This window comes from Lissotriton helveticus, chromosome 9 (genome assembly GCF_964261635.1).
Source record: "Lissotriton helveticus chromosome 9, aLisHel1.1, whole genome shotgun sequence".
NCBI classification, from domain to species: Eukaryota; Metazoa; Chordata; class Amphibia; order Caudata; family Salamandridae; genus Lissotriton; species Lissotriton helveticus.
In genome coordinates, this window is record NC_136070.1 from 770,702,527 (window position 1) to 770,724,431 (window position 21,905).

General features: G+C 46.7%; 1 protein-coding gene across 2 annotated transcripts in view; it reads left to right on the plus strand.

The window, feature by feature from the left end:
* ERCC2 (ERCC excision repair 2, TFIIH core complex helicase subunit) overlaps positions 1-21,905 on the plus strand; it is a 1,411,027-nt gene that overhangs the window by 1,160,704 nt on the left and 228,418 nt on the right. For both annotated transcript variants that reach the window (XM_078660894.1, XM_078660895.1), the window contains one exon: positions 16,388-16,509. In XM_078660894.1, the coding sequence (XP_078517020.1) occupies positions 16,388-16,509 (122 nt within the window). The remainder of the gene's footprint in view (positions 1-16,387; positions 16,510-21,905) is intronic.

Sequence of the window (21,905 nt, forward strand, 5' to 3'; positions counted from 1 at the left end):
ACAGTCTTTACCTACCTTAAACTTTCGTGGAATCTTTGGATTTTCCATGAATTTCTAAGGATTTTTTTAAATTATGTTTCCTAACTTTAACATCCCTGTAACCTTTGTTTGTTTTCAGTGAATTATATATATATACATATACATTACCTACTGGCAGTCGCCAGTTGGTAGTTATGGTTAGGACCAAAGTTTCCATAGGAAAAGCATTTTTGTTTTGACGATAACTTTGGCGCCATTTGACCAATCTTCACGAAATTTTCTTAAAACCTCCCAGTTTTGGTTCATTTGCGGTTCGGCGTGATCCGTCAAGCAGGAGCCGAGAAAAAAGGGGGTCCCAAAATGTGTCTACCCCATTTTAAGTCTATAGGGATTTTTCTTTTTTTTAAACTCAACTACAGCCCGAACCGCTGAACGGAATTACACCAAATTTGGCAGAAAGCTAGATGTTGGTCCAGAAAGCGTGCTTTATGTGAAATGGTGTAAATCTGTTCAGTGGTTGTTGAGATATCTAACTTTACAAAATCTAGATGTCTGGGGATGTGAGTCCTTGCAGTGGACTTGAGGATCCTACTAAAGTTTGATTGGCTGCCAACACTTCAACCAGGAAGTGCTGGCAGCTGTAGGAGAGTAGGACCTGCTTCCTATGGTTACCCCCACTTTTTGCTGTGTTTCCCTGGTTTATCGACTTTAGTCTGGCTGTGGCCCTGCTAATCAGGACCACAGCCTAGCTGTTCTCTGTCTAAATTGATTGCATGTACATTAGGTACACTCCAGATTGGTTACTGGGTTACCCTTGTGAGTCCCTAGTATATGGTACCTTAGGTACCAAGGGCATAGGTACCCCAGAGGCCTACCAGGGGCTGAAGCATGTATTATGCCACCCCTGGGAAGCCTCCCAAAATGGCACCACAGGTCTGCACTTGCAGCCTGGGTAAGGTGGTGTAAGCACCCCTTACTTAGATATAGTATACCGATATATATATATATACCTATACCTATACCTATACCTATAAGTCATTCCTATGGCAGGCCTTGACAATCCTGACGGCAGAGTGCTTGGTTTTGTGTGAGAGGGTGCCCTAGCATGAGCTGAGCCCCTCTGCAGCTTTAGGAATCCTTTCCTTATAGCTGTTCTATGATACAGCCATACCATATACTCTTAAGTGCATTATAATCCTTGCGGTTAATGCTAACTTTAGAATGGCTGCATCAAAACATGTTGTGTTTGGTGTTAAACACTTTGGAATACTACCCACCTGCCAGTTCTGGCGGCGGGGGTAGCATTCCACCCTTCTAGAGAAAAAAGACATGTACACACTGGTCTGACCAGTAAAAGTTAAACAGAGCCCCAGCATCACAAAATGAATGCTGCTGCCACAGACATGAGTCTGACCTCCTGCTGCTGGACGAAGCTCCGGCAGGGGAGGCCTGGACAATAGGTTTCTTGTCCAGGGAGGTGCCAGCACCTCCCCAGACAGGCTTTCGTGTATTGAGGCAGGGTGGGTTGCATTCAGTGAATGCTTTTCAAACAGTGCCTGGGGCACACATGGGGTCCCCGTGCATTTCCCAGTTCAAACTGGTTGCTGGGGCACTCAGTCCCAGCTCTGGCGCGAAACTGGACAAAGGGGAAGGGGTGTAACCACTCCTCCCCAGGTCCTCCCATAGGTGGGACCCTAGAGTTAGTCCAACCCCTAAACTTAGTATAAGTATAGGAACCCAATCACTAGGACTTTAGATTACCCTGGACGAAACTCTGAAACAGAAATCGTGTACCTTCAACATTCCCTATCGACTGGAATATGGAAGAAATCTCCCTTGGGGTCAAGGAGTGACTCCCCAGTTCAAACAGGCACCAAAGAAGCATTTTGCGGGTGGCATTTTCAAGGCTCCCGACGGATCCCGAAGAATCTGCGACACAGGACACGGACTTCCAGACATCTCAGAGGCTGACACGAGTCCCCAGCAGAGTTGAGACCTGTAGCTTTCATGAGAGATGTGGGACCGGAACTCCTGGACATCCTGCAATTTTGCAAGTGCACCTACATCCCGAAGTTTCCCAAAGTTGTGCATTGGGCTATTTGTAGTCCAAGCCTCGAGCACCTTTTGCACCAAAGCTTAGAGGCCTACACTCCACAAGTGTTCCGTGGGTCCGCTCCCTGCATTTCAGCTCGAGGTGCCTTCACGATCCCTAGTCCGTAGACTGGTGGGTCCCCACCAAGGACAATCCTTTGTTTCTTGGGCTTCCCTGGTTGCTCCAGACGTGCATTGACTCCCCACCAAAGGGTGGATCCCTCAGACCTTGCTGGTTTGCTCCGAAGCCAATCTTATCTTGCGTGGGTTGCTGTTGCCAAGGCTTGTTGGGTCCAATACGGATAACGACGCTCCAGCACTCGACATTCGACGTGGGACAGCCAAATCCAGCTCCTGGTTGTCGTCGATGCCTCCTGGTCCTCGTGGCTGAAGTGTCAAGCTTCACCTACATCACTTGAAAGCGTCCAACATCGGCTGGCATCTTCTTATCGCCATCCTGGTCACTGGCTAGTGACCCAGACTCTGTCCCCTCTGCTTTCAGGTTCTTCAGATCTCCGATCCACCCTTGGATCCATCCAGACACTTTTCTTCTGGTCGCCTGCAGCACTTCTTTGCCGCTCTTCATAGGAAACGACGACGAAACCCGACACGAAAAGATACCTATCCACCCGGCTTCCCTGGGCGAGGTAACACGAGTACTTCGGTGCTCCCGTGGGTCTTGACTCTCGAAGTGTCCAGTACTGAAAGGGTTTTACCGTAGTACACTCCTAAGTGTCCTTATTCTTTAAAACTGTAACTTTAACTTTCTCCATAGAAGTCAATGGTGATTGGCGGCTGTGTTTAGACACTGCACACGTCCTAGAAGAAAAGTAAAAAAGAAAGAAAAAGGGACAGGGTAGGAATACCCTGATGCCCCAGATATGGTAAGGGTGGGGGGTCCCTCTGCGAGCTCGCTGTAGGTAAAAAAGGATTTGTGAAAAACAAATTTGCTGTGGACTCACTGGTAGATCTGCGGCAAAATAAAAAAAGGCACACTGGCTCTTTATTTCTAAAAGCCCTGGGTGAGCCAAATCCTGGGAGCATAAATGAGGTGTGGCTCGTGGATCCCCCTCCTAAGCTTTTATCTAGCCCCGTGGACCGCCACAACCCAGGGGAACTAAATACTATAAATGCGGGGGCACTCAGGCCCCCCACTGCCCCGGGGACCCCCACCTCCCTGCGGCACATACATTAATTAATGTTAATAAACAATGCGGGTGGGCCCTACGCATCTCTCGCATCCATGGGGACCGCCACCTCCCCAGGGCACTGTTGTATACAAATGCGGTGTGGCCCGCTAGGCCCCCGCTGCCCCGGAGACCAGCACCTCCCTGGGACACCAGCATTAATTCACTTAAAAACAATGCGGGGGAGGCCCTGCAGCCCCACCCACAGCCCCTCTGACCACCACCTCCCTGTATCTAAAATAAAATATTGTGTGGGGGGCCCTGGCCCGCATGCATCCCCGGGGACCACACCTCCCCAGGGCACAGATACAATAATAAAGGGGATCCATTGCGGACCACCGGCCTGTGACCACCACCTCCCCGAGGCTTGCATATTAAAGGAGGTGGTCCGCTCGGCCCCTCCATGGAGACCTATATGGCCCTAGGGATTGCCACTCCCCTAGATCTGGTTCCAGTAGTGTCCCGGGTGCCCATTCCCGGGAGATTGCAGTTTGCAATGGCTTGCCGTAGCAAACAAGTGCTCTGCTTTCAGCAAGTGAAAGCACAAAATGCTCTTGCTTGCTGAAAGCAGAGCAAGAGTCTGTTTCCCTGCCCGCTGTCTAGCAATCAGGGAAACAGACACCTTGCTTTGGGCTTCAGAGAGCTGCATGTTAGCAGCTCCCTCGATCTCAAAGCAATGCCTGCTCCGGCAGGAGGCAGGGAGCCAGCCGAGACAGCGGGGGCCTTAAGGCTCTTCCCGTGGTCCCCAACGAAGTGGCCAGGCCCCGGGGATAGGGTCCCAGGGGCCGATTTCGGCCCAGGGAGGGGGGATGCGCGGACCTCCCATTCCTTTAATTTTTTTTTTTTTAAGGCCTAGCCGAGGGGGATGGGGTCCCCGGGGGCGAAATCTGCCTGGAAGCGGGGCCAAATGGCCCCTCCCTTTTATAAAAATATATATTACGGCCTGGCCCCAGGGGATGGGTTCCCCGGTCCGAAAATTGCCCAGGAGGGGGGCAGCTCAGCCCATCGCCAAGCCCCCCAGTATTTTCATCCCACTTAAAGCCCTGTACTAGGTACTGTACATATGGCTGTACTGTAGCTCTTCTTCATCATTTTACTACAGCAGTCAGCAGACACATATCATGCACCATTTGAGGTCATTTATGTCCTGCAAGCTACAGTCTGTGGAGACATAAACCTTAGGAGTTTGCATGATATCATCATCAAAACTTTATATCGATCATGTATATCTTAAAAAGTACATATCACCTCAGTACATCTGCCGACACATAAAAGAAGCTACACGTGAGGGGGCATGACACTTTAGGTTATACTACGCCACCTGTGATCCTCATCTTCTTGGTTATAACTATACTGCTCTCCTTCCTTTACCCTGCTTTCGTCCACTCTTCTTGCTTACGCTCAGATTTACTAGTGTATATCTTGCTGGCATCTTTTTGGGCTGGATTTTTTTATACTGTGAACATTTCAATATCTCAAGGTTACCATTGATCAGGCAATTCCCTTGTCATCCTTTCATGTCATACACCTTCTGCACATCTATTTAGACATGCTACACTGATTACCTTTTCTATGCTAATGTGATCCTTCTAAATGTTTACTCCTGTTATGGAGTAGTGTGGCTCACTGGTTAGAGGCGGCAGACCCGAGAGCAGAGGACGGCCCGGGACCAGGGTTCGATTCCCGACGCGGCAGGTTTCTGGACCAGGGTCAGCGGACTCGATAATTCTCTCGCCTCGGTGCCCACTCTGATCAGCGATCACACTCGGCAACTCTGGGCACTAGCTTGCCTCATCTTCACTAACGGCCCCACCAGACCGCCGGGGATGCCTGGTCTCACCCTGGAGATACCCATTAAGGGACCATCTCTCAGGGAAGCCAGGAAGGGTTTCGCAGCGGTCGAAGCGCGGAGGTACCCCTTCGGGAGTGATTCCAGCACTATATAAGCACATAATTAATAATTAATTAATTAATAATGACAACACTTTATATTGCGCTCCGCCAATTGTTTCTCTGCTCTCCTGCTATTGTGAAATCTATTGTGTAGTGCGCTGTAATAGTTTCATCATGTGCTCCCTCTACCCTTCCATATTCTTTTTACAGATCCCTCAAGCCATTTTGAGTGGAGTCTGCACAACTGAAAAAAAGAAAATAAACTGCTAGGCTAGACATTTTACGAAGAGAATGTGCGTGTTTCATTTTTTCCAGAGTCTGCTTTCATTTTCTCATCCACAATGTATGGATTTAAGACAAAGCATACTTTCAGTGCTCTGGAAATAGGAAACACTGGGCAGGAGAGATGTGGTACTATCCTTGTGCTCTCTTTTGCTGTATATGCTAACAACAATAGTTAGGTTTCTTGGTGCAATTTTCAGATTTCAGACTAGGGTGCAATGTTATCATCATTAACAGAAAATGTACTTGCCCATGGACGTTGGCACAATTTATTAGGTCTCACATTAGCCAAGACCTTTTTATTTTGCTAAAATTATATGTATAATAAATTCATTTGACACAAAGCTGGCCACTCGAAGGATTGCACTCTAGTCCAGCAGTGCCAGACCCATTTAGCTACATCCTATGTGTGCTGCTTTACATCTCACAATGCAAACACAAGGAGATTATGGACGGAGTGCTGAAACTTTTTAGACACTCACCCCTGTCACAGATCTGGGTTGAATCCATCATCATTCTTTAGCTCACTTCGCCACCCCAGTTCAGACCCAGCCATATGCAAATCAGTCTTGACCCTGTGCCTCATGGGGACAGTCCAGTCCGAACTGCTTAGCCAGGTCCTCACTGGACCAGAAACAAGCATCCTGGGACCGGTTTCTGGGTAACACAACTCATTCGCTAGGCTAGCTTGAATCCAGGTGCAAAGTAAGCAAGGGACCCAATTCTGGGCATACCCTTTCAATTTGGGTCAAACAAAGCAAACACAAGGAGATGATGGACGGAGCGCTGAAACTTTTCAGACACTCACCCCCAGTCACAGTGGGTTGAATCCATCATCATTTTTTAGCTCACTTCACCACCCCAGTTCAGACCCAGCCATATGAAAATCAGTCTTGACCCTGTGCCTCATGGGAACAGTCTAGGCCGAACCACCAATCCAGGTCCTCACACAGGTTTCCCCCATCCCCTGATATCATACTATGCCCTACATAGTTCTGTCGGGACTCAATTAACAGCCGCATTACACCCTGGTGCACTTCGGGGGCAGTGGTTTGGGCCTCACGTCAGTCTACTCCTTCTAGACTGCTAAATCTGTTAGCTGTAGGAACGTTATACATTTGGTGCCTGGGCCAGTGGCGATCTACAGCAGCTTTATTAAGGCTATATTTTTTGTATCTCCAATCCCACCCATTGTGCCTCTTGTCTAGCTGGACCCTCTCAGGGGGATAGAAGTAACCCAGCGGGAGGGCTGAGATAGAATCCATTGTTATCTCGGCCTCTCTATTTAAAATTTCTTGCACAATATAAGGATTCCTAAAGTTAATCACTATGCAGTCCCCTTCCTTGTCTTTGGGCCTCCACCCTAGCCATCCCACTCTGCGTTTAGTTAGGATTTCTTCTGCATCTTCATACCTAAAATAACATTGGTTCGCTAGCCAATGCATGCTTTTATTTTTTAATTCTTGATGTAACTCGTGTTGACCCCTTCTCAGCTCGGGTATACCAGCCAAAAGAAGAACGTATGGAGTTGCGGCCGGTGGCAGGTTTATGACTGGGGGTGGATTATTTTCCCTGGGAGCTTGCACGTGTGTTGGAGATTCCACCCCTGCCCTTTGCGTATTGACATCATTACGCAGCAGCCTAGGCCCAATAGGTTGTTTAAGCAGGGTGGGGGGGTGGTCTTGGGCTACTAGTGGTGGCAGGTGATACCCTCTCTATGTTGACACTAGTGGGGACTGGTAGTTGTTGTCTTTCAGGGTTTAACACTTGAGTAACTGAGCTAACATTCTGTTTAGAGGGTAGTTTGGCCATAGTAATGTTCTCACAAACCTGATCTTGAGGACTGTTGTCCCTTCCAACAGTCCCGTCAACTGTCCCCCTGTTGCTTGCCCAGTTATTGATAAGGAAAGATAGTTTATCAGCCCTTCCTATGAGTGGTTTAAGCTCATCTTTAACGATGTTCCTCACTTGTATTTGTAAATCCACCACTAACTTAGTGACCCAAATTGGCTGATCACTGGTTGCTTCAGTGCTATTTGCTTGTCCTCCCTTCCAGATGTTCCTATCATCTTTGTTCTCTGCCATGGCCTTCTTCCTTTTTACTGCTGATTTTACTGCTGGTTTAGATCTCCCTTTTTTAACAAGTTTTATGGAAGATTCCACCCTCGTTTGGTCAGGAGTTCTAACTTCTTCTCTTGAAGTATGGGCCCTTTCTGCGTCGTTAATCAAGGGTTCTGGACTTCCTGATAATTGTGGGGTGTGGGAATCTGACATAGGGATTTCTAGATTAGGAGTAAGGGATAACCGTCTTTCTGTGCGCTCAATTTCAGTGGCCACAGCTCCGAGGGCCTTTTCCAACATCCTGTCTATTGAGGTAGTCTTAGGTTTGGATGTGGGCATTGGGGGGGCCTTTAATTTCTTTTCTGTACATGCACGTATCCCCATTCTCTTTGGGTCAGAATGATTATCTATGTATTCTAACTGACTTTGGTTTGTAGGCTGGTAGATAACTTACATTTTGGGCTAAAAGGCAGACTACTTGTCTAGAGCTAAATCAAGCAAGCAGTAGTACGAGTACACTGAATAGTTTAAAAAGCCTGTACAATGGTCAACTTCGCAATTAGTGGGGCTATCAAATTAGGAAACCTATAATAAAAGAGAAAAAAAGAATAAAAGAAAAAGATGCAACCTGCCCCCTAATCAATTGAGGTAAGTGAAACTGCAGTCAACTTTGTTCAGGTGTAATCTTGTAATACGGTAAGCCTTCTAGGCCATAAAACTAATATTACAAATTAAAATAAGTGGATGTTGTTAGACACTCTCTATAGATAGTTAAAAGGTCGTTATGGCCTCGAGTTGTAAATATTTAAAATATTTGGGTTATACATATAACTTGTGACATCAAAAAAGAACTAAAGGTAAAGGGATTTGGCTACGTTGTGTTTGAAAATCTGTTATATGCACTCTTAGTCCGACACCACCTTGTGCATGTAAGTCCAAAAGATTAAAAATTAAGACAGAGGGTCCACACCACTATAGTGGTAGTTCAGTTCACTAGGCATACAATAGCTTTGCACAAGGAAAACCCCTAGGTGTCTTACCAGAGTCTCTCTGGGGCGAGGTTCCTTAGGCCAAAAGGGATAGCCCTGCCCTGGCTTCTCCTGGCGCTGACGGGCGCATGCGGGCCCGCCCTTGACCAGGGCACGCCTGTGCGTGTTCCGCGCTGCGGGAGAGCCTTGGTGGTTATGAGGGCCTTTGGCTCCCTCGGGTAACGTGGTTCACCTGCGCCAGGCAGGACCTTCTGGGTATTGCAGTCCAATTCCTGTCCTTCGCCTGGCCATTTCCCTCACGGCGGTGGGGCAGTATTAACAGCAGGGTTCCGATGGTCGTTCCCCTCACGGCAACGAAGACTGGGCAGGAGAGGTGAGCAACAGGCTGTTCCCCCTCAAGGCAAGCTGGAGAAAGAATGGCGCTAATCATAAAGACCCCCTTGCATAAGCTTGGATTTGGCAAAAGTCCCACATTAGCCTTTGGAACGTCACTGGATTCCGGCATCCTTTTTACTGGGTTCTTTCTTGATCGTAAGCAACAAGGGGAATTAGGATTTTATAACGATTATTCAGCATCTCACAAACGTCTCTAAGTTGAGGGATATGAAAGGTTCCAGAAGTCGAGCACCAGAGTGATATAATAAACCCATAATAAACCCACGTTAGTAGGAACTAAGTGCTGCCTCACCTTCTACGGGCTTGCTCACCAACACGGCCTTTTAATAGAGGGTCAACCACACAACCTTGCTCTTGAGCAAATAGTACTATTGCACTTCAAAAAAAATTACCTCTGACTTTTCCCTTAAAATTTGCGTCAGCCTTAGAACACATTTTGACTCATTGTTAGGTCTAGCGCCTAGCGTTGCAGTGTGCAGCGCGAGAATTTTAGTGCCTAAAAATGGGGTTTAGGAGACTGCCCTAGGAATGGCACAAGCACAAGTGTGTGCTTTTCCTTTTGTGGCAGGTTATTGGCCTTTGCGTGCGTGTGTTTTACAAACCGGCACACAATAGGCCTGGGGGGTGTAGGAGAGTAGGGTCTGCTATCCTATGGTCACCCCATTTTTTGCTTTTTGCTCCACTGGTTTTCGACTTAATGTGGCTGTGGGCCTGCTAATCAGACCCACAGCCCTGCTGTTCTCTCTCTAAATTCACAACCATGTACTTTAGGTACATCACCAATTGGGATTGGGTCACCTTATGAGCCCCTGAACAGTGTACTATAGGTACCCAGGGCATAGGTGCATCCAAGGCCTACCAGGGGCTGCAGCATATCGTTTGCCACCCCTGGCTGGCCATCCAAACTGACACAACTGGCTGATCACTCAGCTGGGGCAAGGTCGTGTAATCACCCCTTGCTTAGATATAGTATACCTATGTCTAACCTTATATCTGGACACATATACACCTATAAGTCACTCCTATGGCAGGCCTTAACAATCCTGGAGGCAGAGTGCTTGGTTTTATGTGAGATGGTGCTCTAGCATGAGCTGAGCCTGTCTGTAGCTTTCGGAACCATGTCCTTATAGCTGTTCTGGGATATTGCCGTACCATATACTCTTAAGTGCATTATAATCCTCGCGGTTAGATGCTATCTTTGGTTTGGCTTTATCAAAACATGTCGTGTAAGGTGTCATACGCTTTGGAATACTGCACCCTCGCCAATTCTGGCGACGGGGGTATTGGCGACGGGGGTAGCTTTTCACCCTTCTAGAGAGAGAAGACATGTTACTAACCTTAATCCTGGTTAAAGTTAACCAGAGCCTCAGCATCACAAAATGGATGCTGCTGCCACAGACACAAGTCTGGCCTCCTGCTGCTGGACGAAACTCCGGCAGGGGAAGCCTGGACAATAGGTTTCCTGTCACAGGGAGGTGCTAGCACCACCCCAGACAGGAGATAGTGGATTGGGGCAGGGAGGGCTGAATGAAACTAGACACTGCCTGGGGCACACAAGGTGTCCCATGCATAGGCCAGTTCAAACCAGTGCTGGGGCACTCCAGCCCCAGCTCTGGCGCGAAACTGGACAAAGGGAAAGGGGTGTAACCACCCCCTTCCTGGGTCCCACCCATAGGAGGGACCTAGCAGGTAATCCAGCCCCTTGATTTGGAATAAAGGTAGGAGCTGTGTCCATAGACTTTAGATAATCCTGACTGAAACTTTGATACAAAACTCTGGACCCTTCGACATCCTACTCGACGTAGAATACTGAAGAATCTCCCTTGTGGTCAAGGAGTGACCACCCTGTGCAAGCATGCACCATCAAGCGCTCAACGGTTTGCTTTATCATTGCACCCGCCGGAGCTCGAACGACAGAGCCTGACAAGAACCGGACTTCCAGACATCCAACAGCCCGATCCACAGCAAAGCTGAGACCCGTGGAGGCGACGTGAGACGTGGGACCGGCCATCTTGGAAAGCCAGCGAAGTGCTTTTTGTGCAGCTCCTGAGGCACCCTTGAAGCTGTGCATTGGGGATTGAGAAGCCCCAGCCCCGAGCAGCTTTTGCACTGAAGATCACCTCTCCACACTCACTGAGTGCTGCGTGGGGCCCTTTTGCATTTTCCTGCTCGACGCGTCTGTCCGGTCACTTGCCCGTTGGCTAGTGGCCTCTGTGACAACGAACCTTCGAATTTTCAACGCTGGTCTGATTGCTCCAGACTGGCCCTTACTCCCCTGAAAAGGAGCAGCCATCAGACATTGCTGGTCTGATCCAGAAGCCATCTTCGATTCCTACGTGGGTTGCATTTGCCAAGGCCTGTTGACTCTGAATCGAGAACCAACACCGCCGACAGCGAGAGCCTTCGTGGGACAGTCCGTGTCCAGCACCTGGTCGTCGTCGACACCTCCTGGTCCACGTGGCAGCGGAGACCAGCTTCTCGACATCACCTGATCTCAACCCGACATTGCCTGGTTCCTTCCTGGTCACTGGCTATTGACCAAGACTTTGTCCCCTCTGCTTTCAGGTACTCTACATCTTTGATCCACCCTTGGATCCAACCGGACTCTTCTCTCCTGGTCGCCTGCAGCATCTTTTCTCCAAGGCTCCATAGAACTCTACGACGAAACTTGACGCACTTTGACACCTATGCACCCGCTTCCTGTGGGTGAGGTAACGCGAGTACTGCGTTGCTCCTGTAGAGGTTTACACCCCTAGTGTCCTAGTTTTAAGTGATTAAGTTCTAGTACAGTCGGAAGACTTCCAAATCTGCAACTTTCTAACTTTACGCACCCATTGACTTCTATAGGTGCACGCGTGTGCATTTAGACACTGCACCCGCATCCTGTGGACCTCCTGCTCCCTAACTGCTGTTAGTCCAGTGTAGCCCCAGCGATTCCCAAGGCCCTAGGCCTTACCATTGTTCGTGACGTGGTTCTTATACCACTATTTTAGTATATGGTTTTAGGGGCCACCAGGGCCTATCCATATTTGTGCAACTTTTGTAAGCTATATTAAGTTTCTTGTTATACGCTTGTGCTCCTGTGCTCATAAAGAGTTAAGGGGATTTATTTAGAAATAAATACATATACATTTTGAATATATAACCTGTGTGGTGTCCTTTCATTTGGTATTAAAAGGTTTGCATATGGTAAAACAGCTGGCTTCACATGCCCTCTTGAGTTTAGCCTAAGACTGCTTTTGTCCATGCTACCATTAGGATAGCTGGTCGATAAGGTTGACTTTACAACCATCACCATAAGGGTTGTTTGGGCTGGTGCATGGTGCTCACTAGAATAGTGAACATCATATACCAGGCCAACTTCTCACAGGGGGGCGTTGCATTGCTCCGCCCATGGCCTATAGGTGGGTATTGCGTGCACCAAAGGCCATGTGGTTTCAATTATCGTGCCCAGACACAGGTGCAATAATTGAAAACACATGTGGCGCTCGCGGGCGTGTTTGTGCCATACCTATCATGCACCTCTGCTCCCCACCTCTGTGGTCACGTGCACTGTGCGCTTCTCCTCTCTCGTGCCCTCCATGTAGTCCGCTCCGTGTCCCCGCTAAGGTACCGCCGCTCCCCGCCGCGTGGTTTGCTCCGTGGTAAACACATAACTGAAATATTAGCTTACGGTACAAGGTTTCCAGGCAACGGGCCCTTTATTGGGAGGGCGCCGGGGCTCCCCTGCTGTGTAAGTGCGGGAGGCCTATCGGTTATTACTGGAAGACTCCGGGCTAATGGGAGCTGCAAATGCTTTCATATGCAGTCTGAATAAAAAGCCTTCGGAGGCCTATCCTGCGCTGACAATATGTCTTCAGACACGGGCATTTTATTAGGAAGGATATTATACAGAGAAAGCCGAAGCACAGTTCTGCAACCGCGTGTGGAAATTCAGCATAATTACAGTTACAGCAGGCGAGAGAATGTGGCTTTTTCTCTGCCTCACTGTTAACCACAACGCGGTTTCTCCACTCCGTGGCCCTAGTGACAGTGCGCGTCTGTTTATAAAGTGACGTCACGTCATTCGAGTGTGGCATGTGCAAGGCCTCTCGAGGCTGTTGGCTTTGAGTAATGTCTCCTGCAGCTTGTTGCATCTTGAGTGATCCTGTGAGGGGGTCGCTTCAGTGTCTTCACCAGGCTGAGGGGGTGAGCTGGCAAATTGTGCTCCTGTGGGAGAGGAGGTAGTGGTCATCCTCTTCTATCTATAACTTTCATCATGTAAATTAAAACAAGGGTTTTATAGCCTGTGTGACCAGAGATGTTTACTGAGGAAATGGGAACCATCTATTGTTGCATAGTGGTGGTAAGTTTTGTCTGCACGAGTAAAGAGATCTCGTCCCTGAATGCCACACCAGTGTTGGTGCCACGACAGCTTCTTGTATGTCCAAGATAAGCAGTCATCACCAAATGGTGATGTAGTAGACACCCTAAGGAGTAGACCTTGGAGAAATGAATATAACAACAACAAATTTACTAAATTTAGTGCTATGGGAAATCCACAACATTTAGCCTTGCATAATTTCACTTAATTTTTGCAAAAGGGGAAATGGTGCTTGGAGAAAATGTCTTACTGATAAACATGTTCTCATCAAACCAGTCTCCAATCATTATCTTTCACGATTGTTGTATGCAAGATGTGTGCTTGTTTAAAAAAAAAAAGTGAGATGCATGTAAACCATAGTGAGAAATGTCGTTAAACTTTCTCAAAATTGTGCCAAATTTCATGAAAAAACATAACATTTTCTTACACCCCTACTAAAGAGCTATGACTTGCTGAGAAGAACTGTATTCTGCCGGCTTGGTCGACTGATCTAGGAGGAACTAGGCTATGGATCAGTCTAGCCTAGATCTGCTGGCCAAGGATGAATAGATGGGTCTAGCCTCTTGTTCTTTCCTGCACCTATGCATTATAATCTTACTCCATAGTATTGAAAGTCAGTAAATATGCAGTATCAATCCCCTATAAATTTCGTGAGAAGCCATGCCTGCTTCCTCCCTACAGTGCATCGCTACTGCTCCCTCCCTATCCACTTTATCTGTAGTCCTGTTGATTCTCAACTGTTTTTTTTAGCTAATCTGTTAGGGCTTTAAAATGCCAGTGCTGAATTTTGCTGCTTTTATTGTTTAGTGCCTTGCATAGCGGATTGCTATTCTTTTTACTAACCTGTCGGAACCATAATTATGGTTCTTACCTGCCGTGACTCTTTAGTATGGTCTTATGATGCCATTATTTCAGTCTATACCTATTTATTTTGTTTTGGTTCGTGCTGCACAGTTAGATGATCCACTGCATTTGTGACCTATTGTTTGGCATACTTTTTCATTTTTATCGCTATTGTTTCGAATAAGAGTACTATTGTATTGTAATCCTACCCTGTTTGTACAGTGCTCTGAAATTAATTTCCAGGAAAGTTTGCCTTGTACAATGCAACACCCACTTCTATTTCATGACCCCCCCATAAGCAGTTCTTGCAACAAAACTGTCTATATGGCACAGATGCCCGCAAACCCTCCATGCTCTTGTCTTGGGATGTCCCCATGTCTTGTTTTTTTTTTTTTTTTTCGAGCCTGGTAAGCGCATGTGCATGCGCTGCTCTGCGAGGTATGCTGTTAAAGTATGGCCTTGAAGCTCCACCCACTCTCCGCCCATATTTTTCAATGGCTTGTGTCATTGCCCTTCGTCATTGCCCTTGAGAAATGCTAGCTTCTGATTTGTTAATTGGCTTGTTAGTCCCTCCTTAGAACCGCTGTGTCTTAATTTTTTGTAGTCTCCAAAGAGGACTGGCCCTTTTACTTCTGTTGTTACATGGTGTGTCTTGTTTAGTCTGTATGCACTTTTTTTTTAATGAGTTTCTCCTACTACAGGCACAACACGCTTTTATACAACACTCCGGCGCCATGTGCGCTTTCACTTTCCAAGCAGCCCGGGACAATGGCGGCCGCTTCTTAGCAATGCCATTGGTCTCGCATACAAGAGTTTGAGCTATTGCCATTGTAAATGGCAATGCCTTTAATTTATGTATTAATTATCAAAACATAAATAAAAGACATTGTAATTTAAAATGCCAAGAGCTCAAACTTTCGCAAATGCGAGACCTATTGCATTGCAAATGCTTGTTTTTCTACTTTCCACTTGTGCCGCAGAAATTACATTCTTGATTGGCGGGCTCGGCCCCAATCATGGCTCCTAGAAAAGTATAACAGGATTGCGAATCTTGACCACGCCAACTCCCACAATCCGCATGGTTCCACAAGTGAGCGATTGGGTGATAGCCGCCTACTGACTGCAGGTGAATTACATCAGAATGCAGCAACACGCCCGAACCCCAAACCTGCAATCTGGCGTGGCCATCGAGCGAGACGGGGGAAGTATATCGTAATGTAGGAAGTGGAGGGCACTCTTCCTTGCATCCATCAGCTGACAGATTAGTTCTAAGTCTAAGCACTATGCAAGACCCTGACCTCTTGTTAGAGAGACTTGCTGTCTTTTTTTTGTTTAACCCCTTCCATGCTCATGACGGAACGGTTCCGTCATCAACGTCGGTGCTCCGGTGCTGATGACGGAACATTTCCGTCATGAGCCAATACGATTTTAAACCCTTCAGCACTGCAGCGAAATTCGCGCAGCACTGAAGAGGTTAACGTCTAATGGTGTGTGTATCCTTCCTGGCAAACATATTGTATTTTGTGCATATTTTAGACGTTTTTGGTGCACCCTTCTTCAGCCATTAGCTTCTTCGGCTGGGCAAGTGAGACCTGCAAAATGCTGCACCTAGCACAAAATTGGTAATTCCAAGCCATTTGCTTGCCCTGGCTCAGTGTTAGGAATTCCTGGTAAAATGCTGGCCCTGGCACTTGGTGATAGTCCCGGGGAACATTCTGACCCGGGCACAATGATGATAGTTTGAGGTAAAATGCTTGCCCTCTTACAATGGTGATAATTTATGGCAAAATACTGGCTCTGGTACAATAGTAGTAATCCCTTGCACATGCTGGCCGCTGCACATAGGTGGTATTCTTTGGCGACATGCAGGCACTGGCACAACAATGGTACACCTGGTAGTATCCTGTCCTTAGCACAATAATGATAAACTGTGGTAAAATGCCGGCCCTGGCACCATTGTGATTCCTGGCAACATGCTGGCACTAGCTCAGTGGTGGTAATCTCTGGCATAATGTGGGCAGCCATGGTATGATGGTGCCAAGGCACAAATGTAATAATTTTGAATACTTTAAAGTTCAGTAAGTCTCCTAGAGGATAAGAACCAGTGCAAGTGAACATATATAACCAGATATGTTTGTGTACATGCCTAACTGACCTCTCCAAAACCGAAGACAAATCATCTGTCATTGCCCAAGTTTGAGGGAAAGTGTTTGACGAGGCGAATGCTATTACATTTGTAAATGTGTGTTTTGTTAGTTTTGCACTTATGCGTGAGCATCAAACCTACTGACTTTTCTTTGCAGCTGTGATTCGTAATTACGGCAACTTGCTGCTGGAAATGTCAGCAATTGTGCCCGATGGCATTGTTGCTTTCTTCACCAGCTACCAGTATATGGAGAACATCGTGGCTTCCTGGTATGAACAGGTGCGTGGCCTCGATTCAATGTCCTTTGAATGTATTTGTTTGATTAAAACTTTTGAAGTTGCTTTGGTGCAGGAAGGTTCACCATGCCAATATCAAGAATGCATCCGGTATACAAGCACTTGCTAAGATATGTAGGATAGTGTAACCTAACACAATGCCCCTTAGTTTTTTTGAGTTGTCTGCTGATGTTGCTTCAGTGGTGTGAGTGGAGACAGAGGCCTTCCCAGAATCACAGGGTTTATAAAGCAGTGCACCAGTGAAGCCATAAACTCCTCTAACAACCAACAAAAAGAAATCTTTAAAATAGTTGATGATTTCATGAATCCTAAGATTCTTAGACAAGATATCCCCCCTTCGCTCCCATTATGTAATTTAATCGCTAATTACTTTGAACAGAAAATATCTGATCTCACCAAAGATCTCCCAGATCCACCAGCACTCCCCCTTGTAGAGGCCATAAGACTTGACATTGGAAAGACCCAGCTTAACAAATTCGCCCATGTTAGTCTGGAAGAAACCCGCCAGGCTATCCTATCCAGCAAATCTGGCTCCCCATTTGATCCCTGCCCTCCCATGCTGCCTCATGCTCTAGTGGACACAGTAAACCCGAGCATAAATGCCATCATTAATTCATCCCTGGCTACTGCCGTCATTCCATCCGAGTGGAAATTAGCCGCTGTCAAACCTCTGCAAAAGAAATCCCTAGTAGACCCCACTACGCTTTCAAACCTCCGTCCTATTTCGCTGCTCCCAATTCTCTTTAAACTTACGGAAGCAGCAGTGAATAAACAACTCGCTAGGTATCTGGAGGAAAATGACATTTTGCATCCCAACCAAGCGGGGTTCAGGGCTAAACACTCCACAGAGTCGGCACTATTGCACACTGTGGAGACCCTGAAGACTGCTATGGATCAAGGAAAAAAGACTGTTCTGGTTCTGCTTGACTTATCGGCGGCTTTTGATACGGTCTCACACTCCGTATTGATTGGCCGCCTAGCAGAATCAGGAATAGCAGGACTTGCTCTTGAATGGCTAAAAAACTTTCTCAGCCACAGGAAGCAAGTCACGGTACTAGGGAAATACCGCTCAGAGGAGAAAGCATTAAAAACAGGGGTACCACAGGGCTCAAGCCTGAGCCCAATACTATTCAACCTTTACATGACCCCCCTGATAGAGCTTATTACATCTTTTCACATCAGCACTATATCTTATGCTGATGATACTCAGCTTATCCTCGTATTAGACAGCATTACAACAAAGGCAGAGGAAAATCTAAGAGATTGTCTTACCGCCACATTCGACTGGATGAGAAAACACCATCTCAAATGTAATTCGGGTAAGACCGAAATGTTATCATTCGGACAACAAAACCTTTTTTCCCCAAAATCATGGTGGCCACAAGATGCAGAAGTCTCCCCAAACATCATTACTACGGCTCGCAACCTTGGGATTAGGTTTGACGAGGCCTTGTCATTTAGGCAACAAGCAGGTGCTGTGGCAGGGTCCTGCTTTAGCATAATCAAAGGCCTCAGAAGATTCTTCAACCTTCTCCCGTAGACAGCCAGAAAGACGGTGGCGGTGGCTCTTATTACATCTCGTCTGGACTACTGCAACAGTCTATATGCAGGCTCTAGTAAAGCAGTACTGCATCGACTGCAGATGGTCCAGAATGCCACCGCCCGCCTCGTACTGAGATGGCCCAGGAAGTCGTCGGCATCAGCAGCACTTAAGACCTTGCACTGGCTGCCCATTCATAAAAGGGTGCTATTTAAAATCTTAGTAATCACCTTTAGGTCCTACTACCAGATGGGTCCTACCTACCTGTCAAAAAGGTTCAGAAGATACGTACCCTCCCGCTCACTAAGATCTTCCAACCTGAACCTGCTGGTGACTCCCAAATTCAGACTAGCCACGAAAGGAGGAAAGTCCCTTGGAGTGCTGGGTGCCAAGGCCTGGAATAAACTACCCCTCCAATTGCGCCAGATCCCGTCAGAGAACCTTTTTCGAAAGGCTCTAAAGACATGGATTTTTAAACTCACAGACTCAGCCTGTTTAGCCCTAGTCTAACCCCTATCCCTAGAGATATCAGGTACTGTCTTACTGGTGCCCCACTAGCTCCCCGGCCAAACACCTTCTAGGCACGGGTGGTCAGCGCCAAGATGCTCCGTGGAGTGTAAGTCGCGCTTTACAAAAATAAAATTACATTACATTACAGTGGAAGAGGTTCCGGAATTTAGAAATGTAATCCTTTGTGAATCGTGCAATTTTGTATTGCATTAATTGTATTTTGATTGTAATTTGTACATGATGGCTAACTGGGCATTCTGACAGTAAAGATTGTTCAGTGCTCTAATAACGATTAATAATGAATGGCTTTGCTCCATATTACTGTTTGGAATCATTCAGCTACGGGAAATTGACTGACATCTGGCTTGTACTGCTTTTCAGAAGTGTAAGCCCAGGCCTCCTCACCGATGTGTCATCTGCAATATAGTATGTGTTCTATTAGCTTCAATTCATTTATATGCACAATATTACTACATTGCGCAGAAAAGGATGCAGAATGTAAAATGGCTGCTTTTTTTGCTTCATTTCAGATGAATTTTGTACAGCCCGTTCTGTATACTTTTATAAAACTTTGATCACACCATTGAAAAAAAGTTAAAAATTCCACCATAAAGCATTTATGGCATTAGGTAATAAAAATCCATAGCCATGCACATTTGTCTATAGAGTTACAGCATGTTAACTCATTTGTGTATCATTGTGTAAATCATATTATAATTTATTGGGGGGTTAATACTAGTCTCCATATCCTTAATAGAATCAGATTTTCCTTCACAATAGCTAAGAAAATCTTCAAACTCTGGCAGGACCACACATTAAAATAGTGTTCTTTCAATGTGTACCACTAATGATGCCAAATATTCAGCCAACCAATCAATCAATCACACATTTGTATAGCGCTGCAAATCACCCCTGAGGGTCTCGAGGGGCTTATAGCTGCTGCATGGTGGGTTCTAATTCAAACATATATCCAAAAAAAGAGGGAAAAGTGGGCTTTTGATCAGATCCAACGTACATGCCTAAAGTAATCGAAGGAAAAGAGAGTACGAAGTTCCTAAGTGGGACAAAAGTATGAGAAGTCAATGGCCTCACAAGTGTGGGTTGTGAAAGGAGAGGGACTTCTCCTTTTTGGAACTAGTGTCCTCACATACCCGGCAGGCCAAGTGTCATGCTTCATTATATTTGCCTGCTCCTCGTTGGGTCGGCGCTGCAATACCCGACGGGCACCCATAAAAGGGCTCTTTATCGGAGATCTTTTGTTCCTCGCCGTTAAGTGCCGTGGGTGTGAGGGGCCTGGTGTATGTGGATGTAGTAGTGAATGTGAGGTTAAAACAGGTAAGGAAGTCCTATATGTAAACTTAATTGTAGAAGGTATCCTGCCTGAGTAAAAAGAGAGAGAGGGAGAGGGTGTCTTTGGCGTATGAGATGATGTTGAGTCCATGTGATCTGACGGTGTATGCCAGGGGAGTCATGTAGGTTTTAAAGAGTGTGGGGCTGAGTCATGAACCTTGGGGGACTCCACAGATGATCTTCTTGGGCTCTGGTGTGAATGATGGGAGACGGATCCTGTGGGTTCGTCCGGAGATGAATGATGCGATCCCTTTGAGGGCGTGTCCCTGGATACTGATGTGGTGGAGTCTGTTGATAAATATGTGTTGGAAGATGGTCTTGAAAGCAGCTGATAGGTCCAGGAGGATGAGGTCCCATTTCACCATGGTCCAGGAGGGACATGTCGTCGTTTGGGCTGCATCTTGAGACATCTTGGAAACCACCCTTCAATTATAGAAATCTATGAGATTCCACTGTTCTAATCATTCATTTGATGTGGGTCTTTGGTCAGACATTTAAACATTCCAGGATGCTGACAATGTATCATATATATATATAAAAAAATATCCTTAGTACGAAGTACCAATGTATGGAGGAATGATTCTAGTTAGAATGTTGTATAGCTCTTGTTCTGTGATCTAACAAAATGTTTTTATAGAATATATATCGCAATAAATATTTTTGTACTTTTCTATCCCTAGTGTCACTACTTTGATTATTAAATATTTGCTTAGATTGTGTATGAAGTAGCCTTAGGAACTTCACAGCACGTCGTTGGGTCTGCAATCAGGCCCATCTCAGTGCTGTGGTTGGCTTGCAATATGGATTGCAAGGGGTCCAGGAGGTTGAGATGCTCCAGGTCTTGGGTGAGTTGTTGGTTGATTGATTTCTTGATGATCTTTGCCGTAAATGGAGCAGAGAGATGGACCAGTAGTTCTTGGACTCATTTTGGATCGGTGGAGGGTTATTTCAGGAGGGTCTCACTTCAGCATGTTTCCAGTCTTCGGGGAAGGAAACAGATGTGATGGGGTGTTCAGGACCTTTCTTAGTTTGTCGCAGATTTACTTGTTTCCCAGGTTGAAGACTTGGTGCGGGCAGGGGTCTGTGGGTGCTCCGCCAGAGTGTTGCACAGTTCTTGGGAGGGTGTGATGTTGTTCCCGGCAGTGGTGGGATTGGAGATTTCCTTCACAATGGCGGTGAGTTTCATGCTGTGGCTAGATCTGGACTCAATGCGGTCTGCAAGGGCGTTCTTTCAGGAGACGTGGTACTGTTTGAGGGCTGTCTTGAAGGCAGCCCTGTCTTCTGTTTTCCCGCTGATGCGCCACTTCCTTTCTATTTGCCGGCTGATGCACTTGGTGGATTTCAGTTACTCTGTGAACCGACTGGCTCTTTTGCTCAGTCCTTTGGAATTGGTTTTCTTAGTGGGGGCGATTGTCAACACATTCTGTGATCCATCTGGAGGCGTTTTTTGCTGGTTGATGGTCGGTGTTGGGTTTTGGAGGTGGGAGCTGAGAGCATTGTTCCACTGGTCTTCTGATATCCTTTTCCAGTCTCTGCATGTGGAGCTGTGGTTCTCAGTTCCTGTGTTGTTGGGTCTTGAGAGGGTGAAGTGGATTCTGTAATGGTCTATCTAGGTAAGCTGTGTGGTGTGGCTGAATTTGAATCTTTCGCTGGATGTTAAGATTGGGTCTAGTCTGTGTCTTGTGATGTAGGTGGGGTCGGTACCCAGTTGCTTGAGGCCGATGTTGCTCATGCTCTCCAGGAGGTAGGTTGTGTTTACATCGCTGGGATTGTCGAGGTGGAAGTTGAGATCCACCGAGAAGATGTAGTGCTCGGGGTTTATGGCGATTGGGGCGTTGAGGTCTGGGATGACGTTGTAGAAGCTAGGGCGGGGTCTGTCGGTGAGGGTACCTAAGACGGTGCTTTTTCCGTTTGTTTATAATTGAAAGTTGAGATGTTCTATAATCGGGGTAGGGTTGTCTGGTGAGGTCATTCATCGG